Source organism: Pyxicephalus adspersus, chromosome 10 (assembly GCF_032062135.1).
Source record: "Pyxicephalus adspersus chromosome 10, UCB_Pads_2.0, whole genome shotgun sequence".
In the NCBI taxonomy this organism is placed as follows: Eukaryota; Metazoa; Chordata; class Amphibia; order Anura; family Pyxicephalidae; genus Pyxicephalus; species Pyxicephalus adspersus.
The window spans coordinates 2,488,621-2,506,603 of record NC_092867.1 but is presented as its reverse complement, the minus strand read 5'-3'; the positions used below and the strand labels follow the sequence as shown (position 1 = coordinate 2,506,603).

The 17,983-nt window shown below is 39.5% G+C and overlaps 1 protein-coding gene across 1 annotated transcript in view; it reads left to right on the top strand.

Moving 5' to 3' along the window:
- LOC140339858 (VPS10 domain-containing receptor SorCS1-like) overlaps positions 1-17,983 on the top strand; it is a 299,984-nt gene that overhangs the window by 107,709 nt on the left and 174,292 nt on the right. Inside the window, 1 exon segment of the mRNA XM_072424760.1 lies at positions 6,395-6,462. Within this exon segment, the coding sequence (XP_072280861.1) occupies positions 6,395-6,462 (68 nt within the window).

Sequence of the window (17,983 nt, the reverse complement as noted above, 5' to 3'; positions counted from 1 at the left end):
ATTCGTTTCCTGGTGACCAAGAAAATGATATTGCATAAATGGTTAGACTCGCACTCACCGACACTTAGGCTCTTTAAGGAGAAATTGCACCATGTTTTTAGAATGGCTTGGATAGAAGCGTCCTTAGATGAGGAAACCAAGGTTAGAAATTTTTTCAACACATGGGAATCCTATATGGAGACTCGATCTTGCTCAGATTGTCAGATTGTGAATACTTTTCAAGATACTGAATGGTATGCTTTGAGAATTCCGAATAATGATTCTCCTGTTGTTATGTTTAAATTAGAAATGCCTTCCATTGTTTTGTTTGAATTTGTTTGTCTGAGTTTTTTGTTGTAACCTTGAATGTGGTATTGTTGTTTTTGTTATTTATTAAAAAATTCTTTAATAAAAAATATTATAAAAAAAAAATAGATCCTAAAATTGCAGAAATGATTTAAAGCTTAGTTTACCTTCAACTCTTCATGCTCTATACAAAACCCATTTGTTCTTGGATGGAATAAACCTTGAAGGCTTTACCAAGGCGAAGCAATCCATCTCTGTCTATAAATATATCACCTTCACAACTCAATTCATGTCAGCTTCAAAAACCTGAACTTAAGCAAGCGTGCCAGGCCAATAAGTCCAATTCGCTAATCGCCCACCTTCTGGCAGGTGGCCGCACGTGGTGTGCCCAACCGTACATAGTCACCTCTCCAGGATGATGAATCGGAGCTTCTACGGAATGCCGTGCAGTTCTTGGATGTATTTAAATCAGGGTGTTCACAGTACTCACAAACTGTGATTCTATGGCTTACTTTCCATTCTTGGCTCCAAGACACCAACCAACGTCTCATTTTTCTGCTGATATGCAGACCTGCCCGTGCTGTGCATGTTTAATATTCCACTAACACGTGTTTTCTGCAGCCAGACGCACAAATAAACACGGAAAAGCTTTTTGTTGTAGCTGAGCATTTTATTACGGAACTGACAGCCAATAGGAGTACCAAACACATGCTCAGCATTTCATATTAACCATTAATGATATACCTTTCCATTCACTAATATAGGATGAGATCCCTACAAAAATTCAGCTATCTTCAACATTAAAAGGGAAACTTTAATAATTTGGCGTCTGAATATTTTTTTTTATCTTTTTGCTCTGACTTAGTTTTTGAAATAAGCATTTCATCAATAACAAAGAACTTTCAGAGCACCTATGGTTATCTAAAGAAAGCAGCTTTCTTTGTGGCTTTCTTTGTATAACTGATTTGCCTTATTTTATATAGGGTTATGGTACTCTGTTATTATACATTTTTACACAATCTTGCTCCTAAGTAGCTGAGATCACGTGATGTAAGAACCCGGAAGAGTACTCCAGAGGATGGTGACCCATGCTGGTTCCTCTGCGCAAGAAAGAAGAAATTCGGGATGACAAGGGACCATATGGAAATGGATTGCGGTGGGATTGACGGCTCTGCTAAAGTAAAGGTGTCATTTTGTTAATGAAAGTTCCCCTTTGTGTCAAAATGTTTTTCCAATAAATATACTGTTTTTATATTCTCCATTTATGATGGATGGGCAGAGCAATTATGACCAGCAGTACGGAAGGCCCATTCTCTGAGCAGAGACCTCGTTCCAAATGATGATTGTTTAGGCATCGTCCTTATAAAGCCGATCTTTATATGCGGGGTATGGATGAAGCTTTTCAGCATTCCCTGTGCCAAATATAGTTTATTATGTATTCCTGGCACCCTTGCCACGCTGCAGAGATCCTGAGTACACAAGACATACATCAAACTGTTTGATTATCCTGGCCGCGTTTCAGCGCTTACTCTAAATTTCACATTGACAGTAACGTTATGATGCATAAAAGTAAGCTAAGGTGGAATTTTTTTTATGGTTCCCATGTGTACCCGGTGCAGAGAGAGACTCATAAGAGGTTTGTCCTTGGAAATGTCCATTGCACATACCATTGGTTGTCAAGAAATTCTGAATTGCATTGGGACACATCTGTCCCACGACCAAGCTGCAGGAGATGTATTTCTGCATGTAATTGCATTTGCCAAATGTTTCCACTTGCAGGGCTGGATTTATCATTTATCAGAGGTATACCAGGCTTGTGCCTATATACAGCAGATGGAAAGAGGTGGCATTTCTTTTTTAGGAGCTGTTGGTGATCATGCCAAGTATTGCTTGAGGATACCTGTTACCTTTCACAGTACTCCATCTGACAATGCCTACATATGCGTATTGCTCCTTAAGCACAGAACCCTCTGAAATGATCCACATGGCTCAGAGATGACACAGTCATGTAAATCCTGGAAGAGTAAAGGTTTTAGGTCTGGATATCCTAGAACATTTTCATGTAATGTAGAGGAAATGGTTACCCATTGACAGCTCACCCAGTGGTGGAGAAGCCATGATCTTTTGGGATTTAAAGAGTACCCCTTATTCAGTGCATGTTAATGCTGAACAAAGTGGGCCTGACTCATTAAAGCTCTTCAAGACAGGTGAAGATAGACTATCATGGGAGTGATCAAGCAACTAATATTGATTTTTTTTTAACAGATCCATTCAAGGTTTGCTGGATAACCTAGGTTCTTCCATGATAGTCTATCTTCTCCAGTCTTAGGGAGCTTTAATAAATCCGATTCATTGTGTCTTGGACTGATCACATTGGATAAACCCTGAGCCCTTACCAGCATGGTAGATTGAGGAAGTGACCCTTCCGGCTTGCAGCAAACTGATGACATCATATTATATCTTCAGCTAAGTCAAAATCTTTAAAAAATGGTGGAGCTTTAAAATAAAGTACCCTGCTGCGGTACTTGACATGCCATGATTTCATTTTTGAAGATCTTTACCTTTACAGAAAGTTAATTTAAGATTAATGTTATTACTCACTATTATAGCATTCTAAGCAAAATAAAAAATATGTTATGTGTACAAGTGAGAGATGTTGCTGTCCGTGCCAATAGTTGTGTACCTACAGGCTCCAATAATGCCAATTCACACCCACAACTCTGCCCTTAAACACTGCAACCTGCATTTGTATTACAACAGGGTTTGGATATAGCAGCCTCTTGGTAAAAGGGCTGGCTCTTTTTATATAGGCGAAGCAGCAGTCCCTGTCACATAGCCGACTGTCCCTGAAAATGTGCAGGTGTCTTGGGCGCAACTTTGTAAGAAAGAGAATTTTCCCTAACCTCAGAGTATCTTTGCCGGATGGAGTTCTTTAAAACATGGCCACTACTTTTAATATGCAGCAGTCACTTGTATTGTTATTCTCTTGTCACACAGCAGCCGTCAAACTGGATCGGTGATAGAGCTGAAGGTTCAAATCTGGAGTTTAAAAATGTGGTGACTCCAGTGCAATGAAATAAATAGTTTAAGCATGGGGGTACCTGCGTGCCAGCTTTTGTTCTGTGACAGGTGCATCATGGGATTTAAGGGATATGGTTATATACAGGGCTATGGGGACAATGTACAATTTCTATGCAGATAGCATCCTGGCCAAGTGTTGACTTTCTCCTGGTTCCCTTAAAATGCAATATGATATTTTTTCCCCACTGACTGCCTTTTGGGAAGTTTACATGGGACCTTTGAGATAAAAAAATCTTTTTTATGCTTTTCTTTTTGTTACAATCTATGGCAAATTACATTAGAACCCTAACTCCTTACGAATAAGGCACTCTGTGATCACCTAATCAGTACAAGGTACAAAATGTCCCTTGGACAGTCTATAGACCCCAGTCTGTCTTAGTATATTTGACAATCTATCATGGAGGGGGCACCTGGCACCCGGTGAAATGATCAATATTATATTATTAAAGCAAATAATTTAATCCAGGTCGTTCTGGTCTCATTTTTTCCTGAGGAAGCCTATCCTGTGAACCGTGTCGAAATCTCTTTGAGACTGGAATGTATGCTATGTATATTCAATGTTTGTCGATACTTGTAGATGTTTTAGGTCCATAAAAGTTTGTGTATGAATAATATCTATGAAGTTGGATGTGGCACCAAACCTTGGTACAGTTTCATAATTTGCCCAATTTTGCCCAAAACCAAGTCTCGGTAAAATATAAAGTTGATACAAAAGAGAAACTGATTATTCTTCTATCTGCAAACAAAAATGCAGACGGGTATGTGTTGTAAATATGAATTCTGTGTTTTAGGTGTAGATCTGGTTTATGATAGCCGTCCCCCTTTATAATCCAAAAAAAGCCCTCGTATAAAATAGGGAACTATCTTTTCTCTTCTTCGTATTTTCTATAGAGAAGTTCTTTATACTTGTCACCACATGTCGTGTTCTTCATTCTTTTCACCTGAATGGTAAGCGGGGAATAATCAGTGTCATTCTCAGATTGTTGGAATAATGATGGCATTCTTTGAAGCAGTAGACAATACGAGGTGTCTTTAGCATGAAATGTCTCCTGGTAAAGTGTCTTTGTCCAGTCGAGTGTTCTGAGTACAAAAAAAAGGCTGATAGTTTGTGTAATATAAGCTTCTACGTGTTTGGAAGGCCAAGACTCAAAGTAAAAAGAACAAAAGTATGAGATATTTCTGAATCTTATTATGCTCCAAAAACTTAAAGCAGAACTGGAGTCAGGTTGTTGGTATTTAAATATTTATGTTTTTGTAAAGTAGAGCTTAAAACCCCCCACCCCCTCTCCACCATCTAGAGTTACGAAGCATTCAATAAGCTTTTATCCAAAACTTCACTGACCTATAGCTGCAGCAACTGTGGATTAATCAATCCAAGTTGTCCAGGTTCAACATGTGAAGGCTTACAGCTGCCAATTATAGGCAGGAGGGAGGGCAGCATGAATTGACCAGGTCAATAAATAGTGAGAGATATATTAGATTTTCAAAGTCACAACTGCGCTGCAAAATGGGTTGACACTATATAAATCCTGTTTAATATTATTAAGAATAATAATAACTGGGAGTAACGCCAAAGTGAAGCTGAGCTGTTGAGCCACTGCACGTTAAGGTTAACAAAGGGAGTAAAGCTGTAACAGTGAAAATGCTTCGGCAGTAGAATATGAAGATGAATGACTCCACAGTGTCTGCAGCTACATAGGTCAGCTAGGGATTGTTTGAAACCACATTTACAGCCTATATAATATGAGAATAGATCTCCACAGCTTCAGATGAAGAATACATGGCTGGGCTAAGCCCTTATTAACATAGTCCACAATCAGAAGAGTTTCACAGAACAGATATCTAAAGACCATTTTATGAATTTGGTATATGTCTGTATTCTATATTATCTTCCCTTGTTTCCTTCCTTCTGTTCCGTCTTCCATCTCACCTTCCTTATTCTCTCTTCTCCACTCCGTTATTCTCTCCTCCCCTTTCTTCTTCTATTTGTTCTTTGTTTCTTTCTCTCTGTTCTGTTTTTCTCCCCTTTTCTCCTCTTCTCCCATTCCTTCTCTCCTCTCTGGTCTTGTCTCTACTTTCATTTCTTTCTTTTGTATCCTGTCTTTCTTCTCTTCCTCTTCTACCCTCCTTCCTGTAACTCTCAAACCCTCTTCCCTTTCCCATCTTTCTCCTATTTTCTGTCTTCTAATCATTTCTTTCTTTCTCCTCCCCGTTCCCCTTCTCTGTTATAAATTATAGTGGACTGTGCCAAATATCTTCCCTGCACTCTATAGTAGTTTCCTTCTCCACTCCTCTTTTCACTTCTGTCCTCTTCCTGTACTCCTTTCTGCTACTCTCCACCCTTCCCCTGGAGATTTCCTCCTTTCTCTAATCCTTTCTTTTATCTTTTCTTGTTTGACTTATTTTCCTTTATTTATTTTATCTCTCTCTTACCTTTTTTGCTTTGTAGATTTTGGAGTATAGTGGACTCCTCTCTCCTCCTCTTTCTCTTTCTCTACTCCTCCCTTCCTCTTCCTCTCTATACTGCAGCTCTCCTTCCTTCTTTCCTTTCCCATTTCTCTCTTTGTTTCCTTTCTTTCCACTCTCTGTGTTGTACATTTGGACTGTGCCAAATATCTTGTCTGCATTCTGTAGTCATTCCCTTCTCCTCTCCTCTCCTCTTTTATACTCCTTCATACAGCTCTCCTCCCCTTTCTCTTTTCTCCTTTTTCCTATTTTCTTCTTTCTTTTCCTTTCTTTCTCCTCTCCCTTCCCCTCTCTTTGCACGTTGGAGTACATTGGACTGTGCCAAATATCCTCCGAGTGCTCTATAGCCATTCACATTTGTAACAAATGATTCCGCCTTTTACAAACTGTCCCAGTCCCTCTCCATCACCATCACAGTCTGCTCCTTTCTCTTCATTTGTATTGCGCGCCCATTAAGCAAACTCTAACACCCCCCGCGGGTCATCTCCTTTTGCAGTTAACAGACGGTAATTGTTTCAGACAGTGCTGAGATTTTTCCTCTCTCTCTCTTTGTTGCCTGCAGGTGATACTAATCCTGACAAAGCTCTACGATTACAACTTGGGCAGCATCACGGAAAGCTCGCTGTGGAGGTACGTCTTTAAACTAAGATTCTAATTGCTCTGTTACTTCAAGATGAATTTGGTGGCGGAGGCCTTTTAACACATTGTAATTGGACATGTGGGACATTGGATGACAGCTGTCCCCAGGCCGTATTAATTGTCTCTTCGCATGTGCAACGAGAACGTTCCATTGGCTTGTTCACCGTTGAAGTATTTCAGCCCCAGAGGTGCCATAACCAGAGACACCTATCTCGTTTCATTGTGTCTGTTGCCGTAACACCTCAACTGATTCTGATTTACTCTGGAAGGAGGCTAAAATTTCCATAAATGATACATTAAGACCTTATTTGTATTTTGCATATTTGTGTCTCGCAACTGAAAAAGTGTTCTGATCTAATTTTAAGAATATCTGTTTTAACTACACTGGGCAAGGTAACCAGTTCAGTTTACTGCATCGGAGTTCAGGTTCATTCAATTCCCTGTCTTCCCCTTCTACAACCTAGAAAACACTTTACATCCATATATGGATGCACATGTGCCACTCCCCTGCCTAGCCACAAAACCAATCACTAGGCTGTCACATGGGGTGGGATAGAATAGTCTACAGCCCCTGAGCAAGACTCAGTTTTTTTGGTAAATAAAAACATCAAATTCCTTTGAATTGGAAAGAAAGAAAATGGGCACTATGCTCGCCACAGTAAAGGGAACCTTTTAGTTGAACTATATATTTCAGACCAACTCTAGCCTAAACCGTAGACCTGATTTATTAAAGCTCTACAAGACTAGAGGATGCACTTTTATCAGTAAACCTGAGTGATCCAAAAAATCTAGAATGAATGTGGTCCAGGATTTAAAACATTTGCTAACAAATAACAAATGCCTTTAAGGAATCCATTCCAGGTTTGCTGAATCGCCCAGGTTTCACTGATAAAAGTGTATTCTCTTTAGCCTTGGAGAGCTTTAATAAATCAGGCCCAGTGAGTCTCATTTATTATAGCTCTCCAAGACTGGAGAAGATAGACTAATATGGGAGAACCTGGGTGATCTAGGAATCATGAAATAAATTTGGTCCATTGGTGTCAGCTAAAACCAAATGCTTTTTAAGAAATCCATTCCAGGTTTGTTAGATTACCCAGGTTCCTGAAAAGCTCATTCCAGGTTTGTTCTAGATTACCCAGATTTTATCCCAGTGGGTAGGGATAAAACTGCTGTGCAATTTTCCTTTGCTGTTTAGCCATATTGAAGTGTAGGGATGGCATTCAGTTGTTGTTTTGCTAAGTAGGGTTCATCATTCCAGCCAATACTGGCTTTTTTCAAAGTCGAAAGGAATTCTGTCCAAAGGTTTTGCTTCTTGTACATGGCTGGCGTTTGTTATAGTTGGTACTGCTTGCTTTGTACAAAGGAACCAGCTGGGCTCTGACTTTCTAATACAATTAGTAAGCAGCCTTCCTATTGGCTGCTGATTGTTGGGTCTGTAACAAATTCTGCTTTGGTCATTTTTTTTAATTACTGTGGTCTAGTGTGCCTTTGTAGAGTAACATGTGAGATGAAATTTATCTAACTCAGTTTCAGAGAGATGAAAAAAAAATGCTTGGAATGAGTATATGTTGTACATCCTTATGTGCAGAAAAAATGACTAGCGAAGACGTTCCGGTTCAATCCTGTGGTCGTCCAACGTTAGCAATTTCCTCAAATCTATGTGGAAATTCAAAGAAATGAACTTCACAGTGTTGGCAAGGTAAAAATTGGCTTGGAGCCGGTGACTGAGATATATGTTGTTGTGTCTTCAATGGATTGCACTCAAAGGATTGGTGAACTTCAAAGAATGTTCCCTAAACCTGAAATGAACTCACATTGTTCATTTGCCCATTTTTACCATTACCATGTGTGAGGGATTAGCTTCAAACACTCCCACATTTTAGGGCTCACTGTCCACTTTTATTTATTCTATGCATGTAAACAGAACATAACCAACCAATGTTTTCCCTTGCAGGGGATCAGCACCATCATGGTCCTTCAGAAAATGTATTCACAAAATGTATTCCTCTGGCTTTCTCTGTTACACTCTTCAGAGATCAGGAGACCTGGTCGGGAGACCTGTTGGACTCTCATAACATACACCCAACCTGTCCACCTGAGCCACCTGGCTGCAACTTCCCCCAGTCTCAAGGACAGGTGCCCTTTTATTACCAGCCAGGTGCTCCACAGCCATTCCTAATTTTCTGGCCTGGAAGTAGCATGGAGTGCTTGGCCCACCAATTCTTACCAGGACACTCCAGGCCTGGTTTACAAATAAAATGCTACAACTCTGTAGCCACACAATTATGTATGGTCCTAAGCAAGCTCCTTAATCGGTTTCCAGGGGAAACTGAGGTACATGATGCCAAATATCCTCAAAACTCGGCATGACACATTTCTACATGTGTTACCGGCATGGTCCTAGCGTAGGCCATTGGTTGGTGCAGACTTATTCCAAGGTTCTAATCCAGAAAGTAAACTGACCATAAGAACAACCAGCAGCCTTTTTATATTTTTCTTTAAGCAGGTCCCCTTTCAAAATGAGTAGAATAGCCACTGGAATTGAAAACCTTTTTATACTTTATCAGTGAATGTCATGTGTTGCATGTGGGTTGATTTGAGCAATCCAGAAATAAATAAAGAATGAGCTTCAGGTATTTTTTTAAAATTGTGTTCCATGTATTTATATAGTTGCCATCTTATGTAACATTTCTTGAACCTGCAGACTAATTAGAGATTAATTAGCAGCACTACACAGTGGGATGAGCTGGAAGAGCAGAGATAATAATTGTCTTAATAGCTACATTGCACATCCTTGGAGAAACAACGTGATGAATGCCTATGGTGCAATGGTAACATGTAGGAGGTTAAAGACCAATTCTGGTACTTTTTCTTTTGATTGAATCTCTTGTTAGAACTATGATATATTTAGAAAAAAACTTTTTCCTTTCCTTTGTTCTTTATTTTCCTTCTCCTTTGCATTCCTAATTTATTTATTTTTCCTCACCTTTTTCTTCTTTTTTATTTCCCTTTTCTTTTCGTTTCCTTTCCTTTCATTTCTTTTTCCTAATATTATTATTTTGCTCTCCTCCTTTTCCTTACTTTTTCCCTTGTGTTTTTCTTTCCTTTTATTTTACTTTCCACTTCCGCTTCCCTATTTCTTTTCCTTTCCATTCTTTCCTTTTCCCTGTTGCTTTTCCTTTCCTTTCTTCTCTCCTTTTTCCCTTTCCTTCCCTATTCCTTTTCCTTTCCTTTCTTTCCCTTTTCCTTTCCTTTCCAGTCCTTCTCTTTTCCTTTTTTTCCATTTTCCTTTTCCTTTAACTTTTTCCTTTTCCTTACCTTTCCTTTCCTTTCCTTTTCTTCTTTTTTTATGGTTTATATATAGTTAATTCTGGTGACCAGTAGTCTTTCATTCTTTCTGAAGCTTTATATATATATATATATATATATATATATATATATAAAGGATATATACAGCTTCAGGACTTGTGAAGATGACCTGCTGAAGTTCATAATTCAGAATGTAGAGAAAAGGTGATTTGGGTACAACATTGGGCCACCCAAGAACAGACACCTGAAGCTATAATTCACATGTGTTCACTAAAATGGGACAAAAGATTGGAAAAGCATTGCCTTGTCTGACTATTCAGCAGTAGAGTCAACAACATGGCAGAAGGAATCCATCCTACCTTGGATTATTAGGTCGGGCTGGTGGTGGTGTAATTGTGTGGGAAATATTTTCTTGAGCACATTTCATGCCCCTTTGTACCAACTGTGCATTGTATAAATCTTACAGCTTACCTTAGTATTCTTGCGGACCCCTGTCCATGCCTATATGATCGAAGTGTCCCCATCTTCTGATGACTACTTCCAGCAGGATATCACAATTACCAGATCTACATCCAGTGGAGCACTTTTTCCATCATGGGTGTGCAGCTACAAATCTGCAGCAACTGCGTGATGGTATCATGTCAATATGCACCTTGTTGAATCTATGCCATGAAGAATTATGGAAATTCTAAAGGCAGCGAAAAGGGATCCAACCCAGTCCCCCAACGGTATATCTAATCAAGTGGCCAGTGAGTATATATATACTGTATATAAAAATATCATTCTGCATTGTAAATAAACAGCCAACATGGCAAACAGCCGACATGTAGGACTAAACATATTCTATGTTCCACTTTTGGTTTATCCCCCGTATCCGGGAGCACAGATACAGCAATGCGTGTCAAGGCTACGCACCAGCCTGTTACATAATCCGCGGGGGAGTACGGAGGGAGCAGATTGGCCTGTGCTGGGAATTGTTTTACACGCCGTTTGTGTTTGTCTGAGATATCTGTTGCTTTTCATGCTCAATTCGCTGCAGCCGTGTTCACTTAACATCCTGTGGTAAAACTATGAACCAGACCCGGGTCACGGCGATCCTCAAGTGAATTTCCTGACTTTGTGAAATATAAACCAAGCAGTGTAGAAGTTCATGTTTAGAATACAGAAATACAAAATATATAAAAAAAGAGAACAGCTTTTGAAAACATTGGAATTTGACTGCTATAAAATTACTGACAAAGCATAGATGGGGGCACTGAGTCCAAAGAATCAATGGGAGCCAATACAAGGTTATATATGTATCAGATAATGATAAGTAATTTTTTTAGCAATTATAAGTGGCTGCAATGTCTAGGACTAAAAAAATAAATAGGTGAGGGCACCAAACCAAAACAAGATCACCTTTGTGGAGATCAAAAGATAAAAGTAGCTATTGGTCAATGGATGCATGGCATGGTAATTGCTCAAAATCTCCGAGAACAACAGCCATGTGCCCATTGTCCAACCCAATCAAGTGCCACTCTACTAACCCCTTACCTGCATGGACAGGTCAATGCAAACCAACAGGGGGTACTCCTAACAGGATCTAAATTTACATTGATAAAGGGATGGACATATGGGATGCATAGAGTGCCACTGGACAAGATCTCTGGACCGTTCTCAACCAACAGAGACCCCGAGTCAGTTTGAGGGGTCTCATCAGCTCTACATCAATAGATCAATTGACAAACAGCCCGGTGGCTATAATGTGTTTTCTTCCTTTATTCCCCATCCAGCAGGATTTATGAACAAAGGAAGGTTACTATTAGGCTGCAGCTTTAATGTTCTGGTGAGATAAGTCGAAGGTTAGGATACATAAAATGCCAGCCTGATAACTTTTACAGAAGGCGGCTGTTTAAATATTTCAAAGTGGTTTGTGGAGACGCAAAGCACAGCGGATCAATAGGTCGGGATCCATGCAATGCTGCTGAGTTGATATCTTTCTTTAGAGAAAATCTGAGCTCACTATATAGTATACACATAACAAAAAAAAACTATATATATATATTAATTTATTTATTTAACAAAATGTATTAATGTTTTTACATTTTTATGCCTTAATTACTACTATGCATGTAACATAAATGATAGTAGATCTAACTCCATTACTTACACACATCACAAAATAATATTATAACATATTATTGTAACTTTGAACAGACTTTTCATTTCTTTTTTAATCCACATTAAAAAAATCTTGAATTTTAATTTAAAGGTCCTTTTTTAGGGTGACCCTGCTATAGGGTAACAGGGTGAGTCCAGCCAAATCCAAAATCCAAAATTGAACCAATTAGTAAAACTGATTAGTGTAACTTATTTTAAAGTATTTGCTTTGAAACTGAACTTTGCAGATTCAAAATCCTATTTGTTGGCTGTAGTCTTGCACCTGTCTACATAGCCAGGACCTCTCTTGCCTGTGGGTTTCCTGGTATCATACCAAGCTTACCACCTATTTCCTTATGCCTCCTCGTGTCGACACGCAGTTTTCACTATAATGCTGGGAGATGAGGTCTGGCATTGTTAGGTGCCACATGGCCACATATGATCGGCCCACCAGCTAGCTGAATTCCGAGATGATGGGAAATGAGCTGTAGTACAGTGTATTAATACAAAATGCCTGTTATACATGAATGAAAAATGTTATGAACAAGTTGATAGGTATTGGGGGCACGGAAAGTAAAAAATAAACAAATTAAATTTTTTCTATGGGCCACCATTGCTGCCCTCTTCCAAAAAATGACGACTGTAAAATGTGTCAAAACCCATTTCCTCTCGGTTGGTCCTTTAATCCTTATTCTCAGGGGGATAGCTTGCTTGTCCTGTGTGTATTCTCTTGAAGTTTGAAAGATTGAAGCTAGGAATGGAGACATTTAATGGATTAAGGGAGGCATAGGAGGAAGGGAGGCATGACAGAGAGGGAGTCAAAATAGAAATGGAGGTATGGTGGGGAGGGAAGCATAGCAAGAAAGAAGGCATGGCGAGGTGAGAGGGATACATAGTAGGAAGGAAGGCATGGTGGAGAGGGAGGCATAGTGGAAAGGGGGCATGATGGGGAGGGAGGCATGTTGGGAAGGGAGACATAGTTGGGTGACAGGCATGCTAGAAAGGGATGCATGGTGGGGGAAGTCTGAATGACTGGAAGGCATAGTAGGAAGGGTGGCATAGGGTGGTGTCAAGCTTGGTAAAAACGGGTGCATGGTGGGGAGGTGGGCATGGTAGAAAGGGAGGCGCGGTTGACAGGAAGACATGGTAGGAAGGGTAGCATAGCAGGGGGGTGTCAGGCTTGTTAAAGGGGGTGCATGGTGATGAGGGGAGTCATAGTAAGGGATGCAAGGTGGGGAGGGGGGAATGGTAATGGGGTAAGCATTGTGTGACCAAAGGTGGGCAATATGGGGAAGGAGGCATGGTAGAAAGGAAGGTATGGTGGGGAGGGAAGCCAGCGGATAGCTTGTAGTCTACCTGCTGCTATGAATTTAGAATTTGTAATCTTTGACATCACAATCTGCTTCTGTGGAGGATTAAAGCTCCCTTGACTGTGCAGGCTGGAGAAAGAAAATTAGATCAGCCGGTGAGGACTTTTAGACGTCTTAAATAGCAATTTATATCAGAGGGAGCGTGTTAAAAGACACCGCAGATTCAGAAGGAGGGATTCTGAAAGGTTACATGGCTGCGGATGAATTTAAATCCAGATGGGGTCACCTACCAAGGGAGAGATGTGACCCGGAGGAATGGAGAGATGGCTCAAAGTATTTCTGATAGAATCTTCCTAAAATCACGTACAGATGAAATTTGAGCTATTGCCAGCGCTAAACACTCAGATTCATCGCAGTTTATCTTTGTTGGGTTTTACAGAATCACACAAAAGTATTTAATAAAAAAAGGAAAAAACTTACAGAAGACAATCTGAATTTACTTACCATTTTTTTCCAATTTTACATAAAGTATGGAAAAATAAAACCTCATGTTTTTATTGTTTCATCCACAATCTCCAATAGAGAGACTTACCTCTACTTCCTTTTTCTCTTGGGAATGTTGGATACTTGGGAAAATTTGGCAATCTACCTGCACACCTGAATTTTAGATCAGTTCTAAAGGAACCAAACACACATGAAATGTAAGTTAACTTTGTAAGATCGATGTTGAGATACACAGGGGACAAACATTGGCCAATGGAAATGTGTTTATCTTAGCTATGGTTTCCCTGACCCTCTAAAGTCATCAGGGGTCCCTAAAGGAAAAAAAGTTTGAGTCAGTTCTGCACAGGGGCCACTGTTGTCTATGCCCCCACTCAATACTCACAATGCTCTGAGCATTGAGCTGAGTTCTGCACTAAAAACTACCATGGATGAAATAATAGGAAAGAGGAAAAGAGATGGAGGTTTTTCAAAGGGCCATTCAAATTGTATTAATCAATCACAAATTTAAATTACAAATAAACCAATACACTGTAGCTAGGTATTCACTAATAGGGTAAGTGTTCATGATTGGTTCAGCCCCATTCGGTTGTCTGGGGTATATGACCATACATTACATTAACTATACATTTAATTCCCTGCTCCGGCTGCGTCCCTCCAAACAACACTCAGCAAGCCTAGATCCTTTGGCGCAATAAACTCCTACAGGTATTTTGCACTCATCAACTGCATTGGTTCCTTTTCTTACGGAATCTCCCTAATCATCTGACCTCATCTAAACCAACTAAGAGTCCTCAACAAATACCCCTGAAGATGCCAAATGGTGAATTGCGTCAGCCTTTTAGCGTTTTTTTTTCCTTATATGACATTTTAGGGAATTGAATGTTTAGTTAATGGTTATACGTATACCCCAGCCGACCGAATAGGGCTGTGAACATTTACCCTATTTTTAAACAACTAACTACTGTTTATCCATTTGTTTGTAATCTAAACTTGTGATTTATTAATACAATTTGAATCACCATTTGAAAAAAAAACATATCTTTTCCTCTTTTTTTTCGTATTATTTGGTAATTCACATTTTTGTATGTGTGGGGTTTGGCAACAAAGAAGTTGATAAATGTAGAGAAGTCTATACGGTTTCCTTTTCCTTGTATCAATGATAAAACTTGTATCATCCTAACCCTACTGGTCTCCATATCAGTCCTCATGTGCTAATAAATTGAGGGCTAAAAATACTTGAATGACCTTCCAATAGGTAAAAAGAACCCTTTACGATTTCTAGTCCTTCTCCAAGACTGTCATCAAAGTTTATTTTCCAAGGAACGGTTTATGAAAATCCCATCATTTATTAATAATCGATTCCCCGTTACAGGACGTCCTGGGTTGTTCTGCGTCGCTCTTTTCCTGACACATTAATGACCCGCGCCGAAATCCGCTCATAACAAGTTTTATAAGAATTTTTTTGCTAATGAGTTTTCTGGGCTGCGCCGGAACAACAAGTGTATAAAAGAGTTCCGACTTGGCGAGTTCTAGAAGCTAATGAACCCGTCGTGTAAATCACCCATACATCTTTAAAGGAAATATGCAAATGAGCATGCCACTTTTTAATACAGATTAATATTATCAATATTCGGCCGTGGTAACTCGTGGATAGGGTCTGTTTACAAAGCGGGGTAATTATTCAATAAATCAAACGGGCCGGCTTGTCGTTCCTTTCTGCCTGGAAAAAAAATGAGTTTATAATCTCCCATTAAAAAGGTATCTGTTCTCCTCGCTATGAGCTCAACATCATTTTGTGCTTGTTATTATTTTTTAATTTTTTTTCTCCTTGAATACAACTGTTAAGGTGTCTGTTTGAGATAAAAAAAGTGCTTGGAAAGTACAGTGATGGTAAAAAAAAAAAAAACAAACGACCTCTGCAATGCTATTCCGGTTCAGATCCAAGAAAATGCAATTTTTTACTTCTACTTCTTCCTAATTTTTCAACTGAAGTCTAGGAAAAAAGCTTTGAAATAAATGTAAAGGAGCGGTTTTATCTTCCCTTCCAGTCCTAATGATTGCAGTGTTAAGAAAGCAGCAGACCGATGAGCTCATCTCTCCGTCACTTGCTCTTCCTATCAACACGTTCCTCGTCTACTCATTAACTAGTTGGCTGCTTAACTCAGCATAGCTCAGAATGGAAAGGGAAGAATCAGGAGTTATGCAATGAAATAGACTGCAGGAGGCAAGAAGCAGCTACAAAATACAACATTTGGGCACTTATATTATATTATAATCTATATACTGGATAAAGCAATATATATCAGAAACAATTGCATTTTGTTTTTATTACACAGTATTTATATAGCGCCGACATATTATGCAGCACTGTACAAAGTCCATGGTCATGTCACTAACTGTCCTATAAAGGAGCTCACAATCTAATCTCCCTACCATAGTCATATGTCATTAATGTAGTCTAAGGTCAAATTTTAGGGGGAAGCCAAAAAACATCACTGCATGATTTTGGGATGAGGGAGGAAACCCACACAGACACGGGGAGAACTGTGAGGTCTAGGGATCGTCTAGGGATGAGGTCTGAGTTTGCCTTTTCTTGGTTTCAGAGCAAACGTTGGTGAACTTATGTCAGCAATAACCATCAAAGCAGAACATTTTCGCTGCCAACCCTTCTATTGTGTCTGTCGTGCCGACTTGGATCTACCGGGATCCTCTTCTACTATTGGGGGGCTTCTGATGATGTAACTCCTACACATGCATTGCATTACATTGTCCCTAGATCAAGGTCTATCCCTAGCATTCCTGGGAATAGAGCCCGGCTCTATTCTCAAATCTATTTTCAAGTCATGTCCCCTGGCCTCTAAAATTGAAAACTTCCTTTTGTTTTCTGGATTTAGATCTATTTTAGGTTGCACACTTCACAAGTATTTGCAAAGAATTAAGTGTGTTCACAGCCTTATGATTCTATGCATTTGGCAACAATGAGGTTGTCCCCAGAGCTCTGTACTGACTGCAGATGTGATTGTATAGGGATCATATGCATGCTGCCCATCTGTGTGTGCCCACTCATTGGTTGTCTTACAATATTTGCATACATGATAAAGAATGATAGATAATCATTCGAAGAAATCTTAATTTCAACTGAAAAGCATTGAGGATCATTAGCTTTCAATGTTTTTTAATGAATAATGATCTAATGACATGTCAGTAATCATTCTTTTAAAATGAAATTACATAGCCGGGGTACATAGGTAAATGCAAATGCAATGTTCCTATCATAGCTGTGGGTGCCCAACATAGTTTGTAGAACTATTGTAGGGGGTCGGACATTGAAATACCAATATGCTTTTAGGATATGGGAGATGTAAACAAGGATGGAACATAGAAACTTCATGCTGATAATGCGCTGACCAAGATTGAAATTTGGGACCCAAACGCCACCATTTCACCCAATACCTGCAATTGTCATAGTGGAACTGAACCCCTATTTAAAAAAAAACTTAGACCATGTAGTCCTTTATCGCAATAATTGCACCCATTGCAGGTGCCGCCATCTTCTTTCCTCTCCTCGTCCTGGTTTTAAAATTTGGCAACTTCTATTGACATAACTCCTGTGCCTATTCCATTGCAGGTGTCGCCATCTTCTTTCTTCACCTCTTCCTGGTTTCAATCTTCGGCAACTTTAATTGACCGTACTAGGATGGCCTAACTCGTGCACAGGCATGCTGGATTTCATTCAGTCCTGGCACACAGTAGATGCCAGGATGAACCCGGCAGCTCAGCAATTTTCACTGTTTTTTAGAAAACAAGATTGGTCAGGTAAGTGTATTTTATTGCAGAAGGGACGTTGCTTGTCTCTTTCTTCAATAAGAACCTGCCTGATTATTGCAAACTTTAATTCCAGTTTATAGTGACATTGAGAGGATCCCAGAAATCATTTGTTTTATATGATAGTAAGTTAAAAAGCCTAATGTAAAAATGTGATATTGAAAAAAAGACAGAAGAACGGCTCTTTAAGGCAATAGCAGTGTTTTTAGGAAAAGGTCAGTTATATTGAAGATAATAAAACTATACACAGCTCAACTACAAAAATTAGACCTGCAAATTAAACCAATAAATGCTGCTTCTTCAGGGGAGATTGGTGAGTGTATTGGTAGGATTGGGATGGGATTGATGAGATGAGTGTATAGGATGATGTACTGACCGTCTTCACCCCCCCAAGCAGTAATCACGAGTGTTCTCCGGGTTTT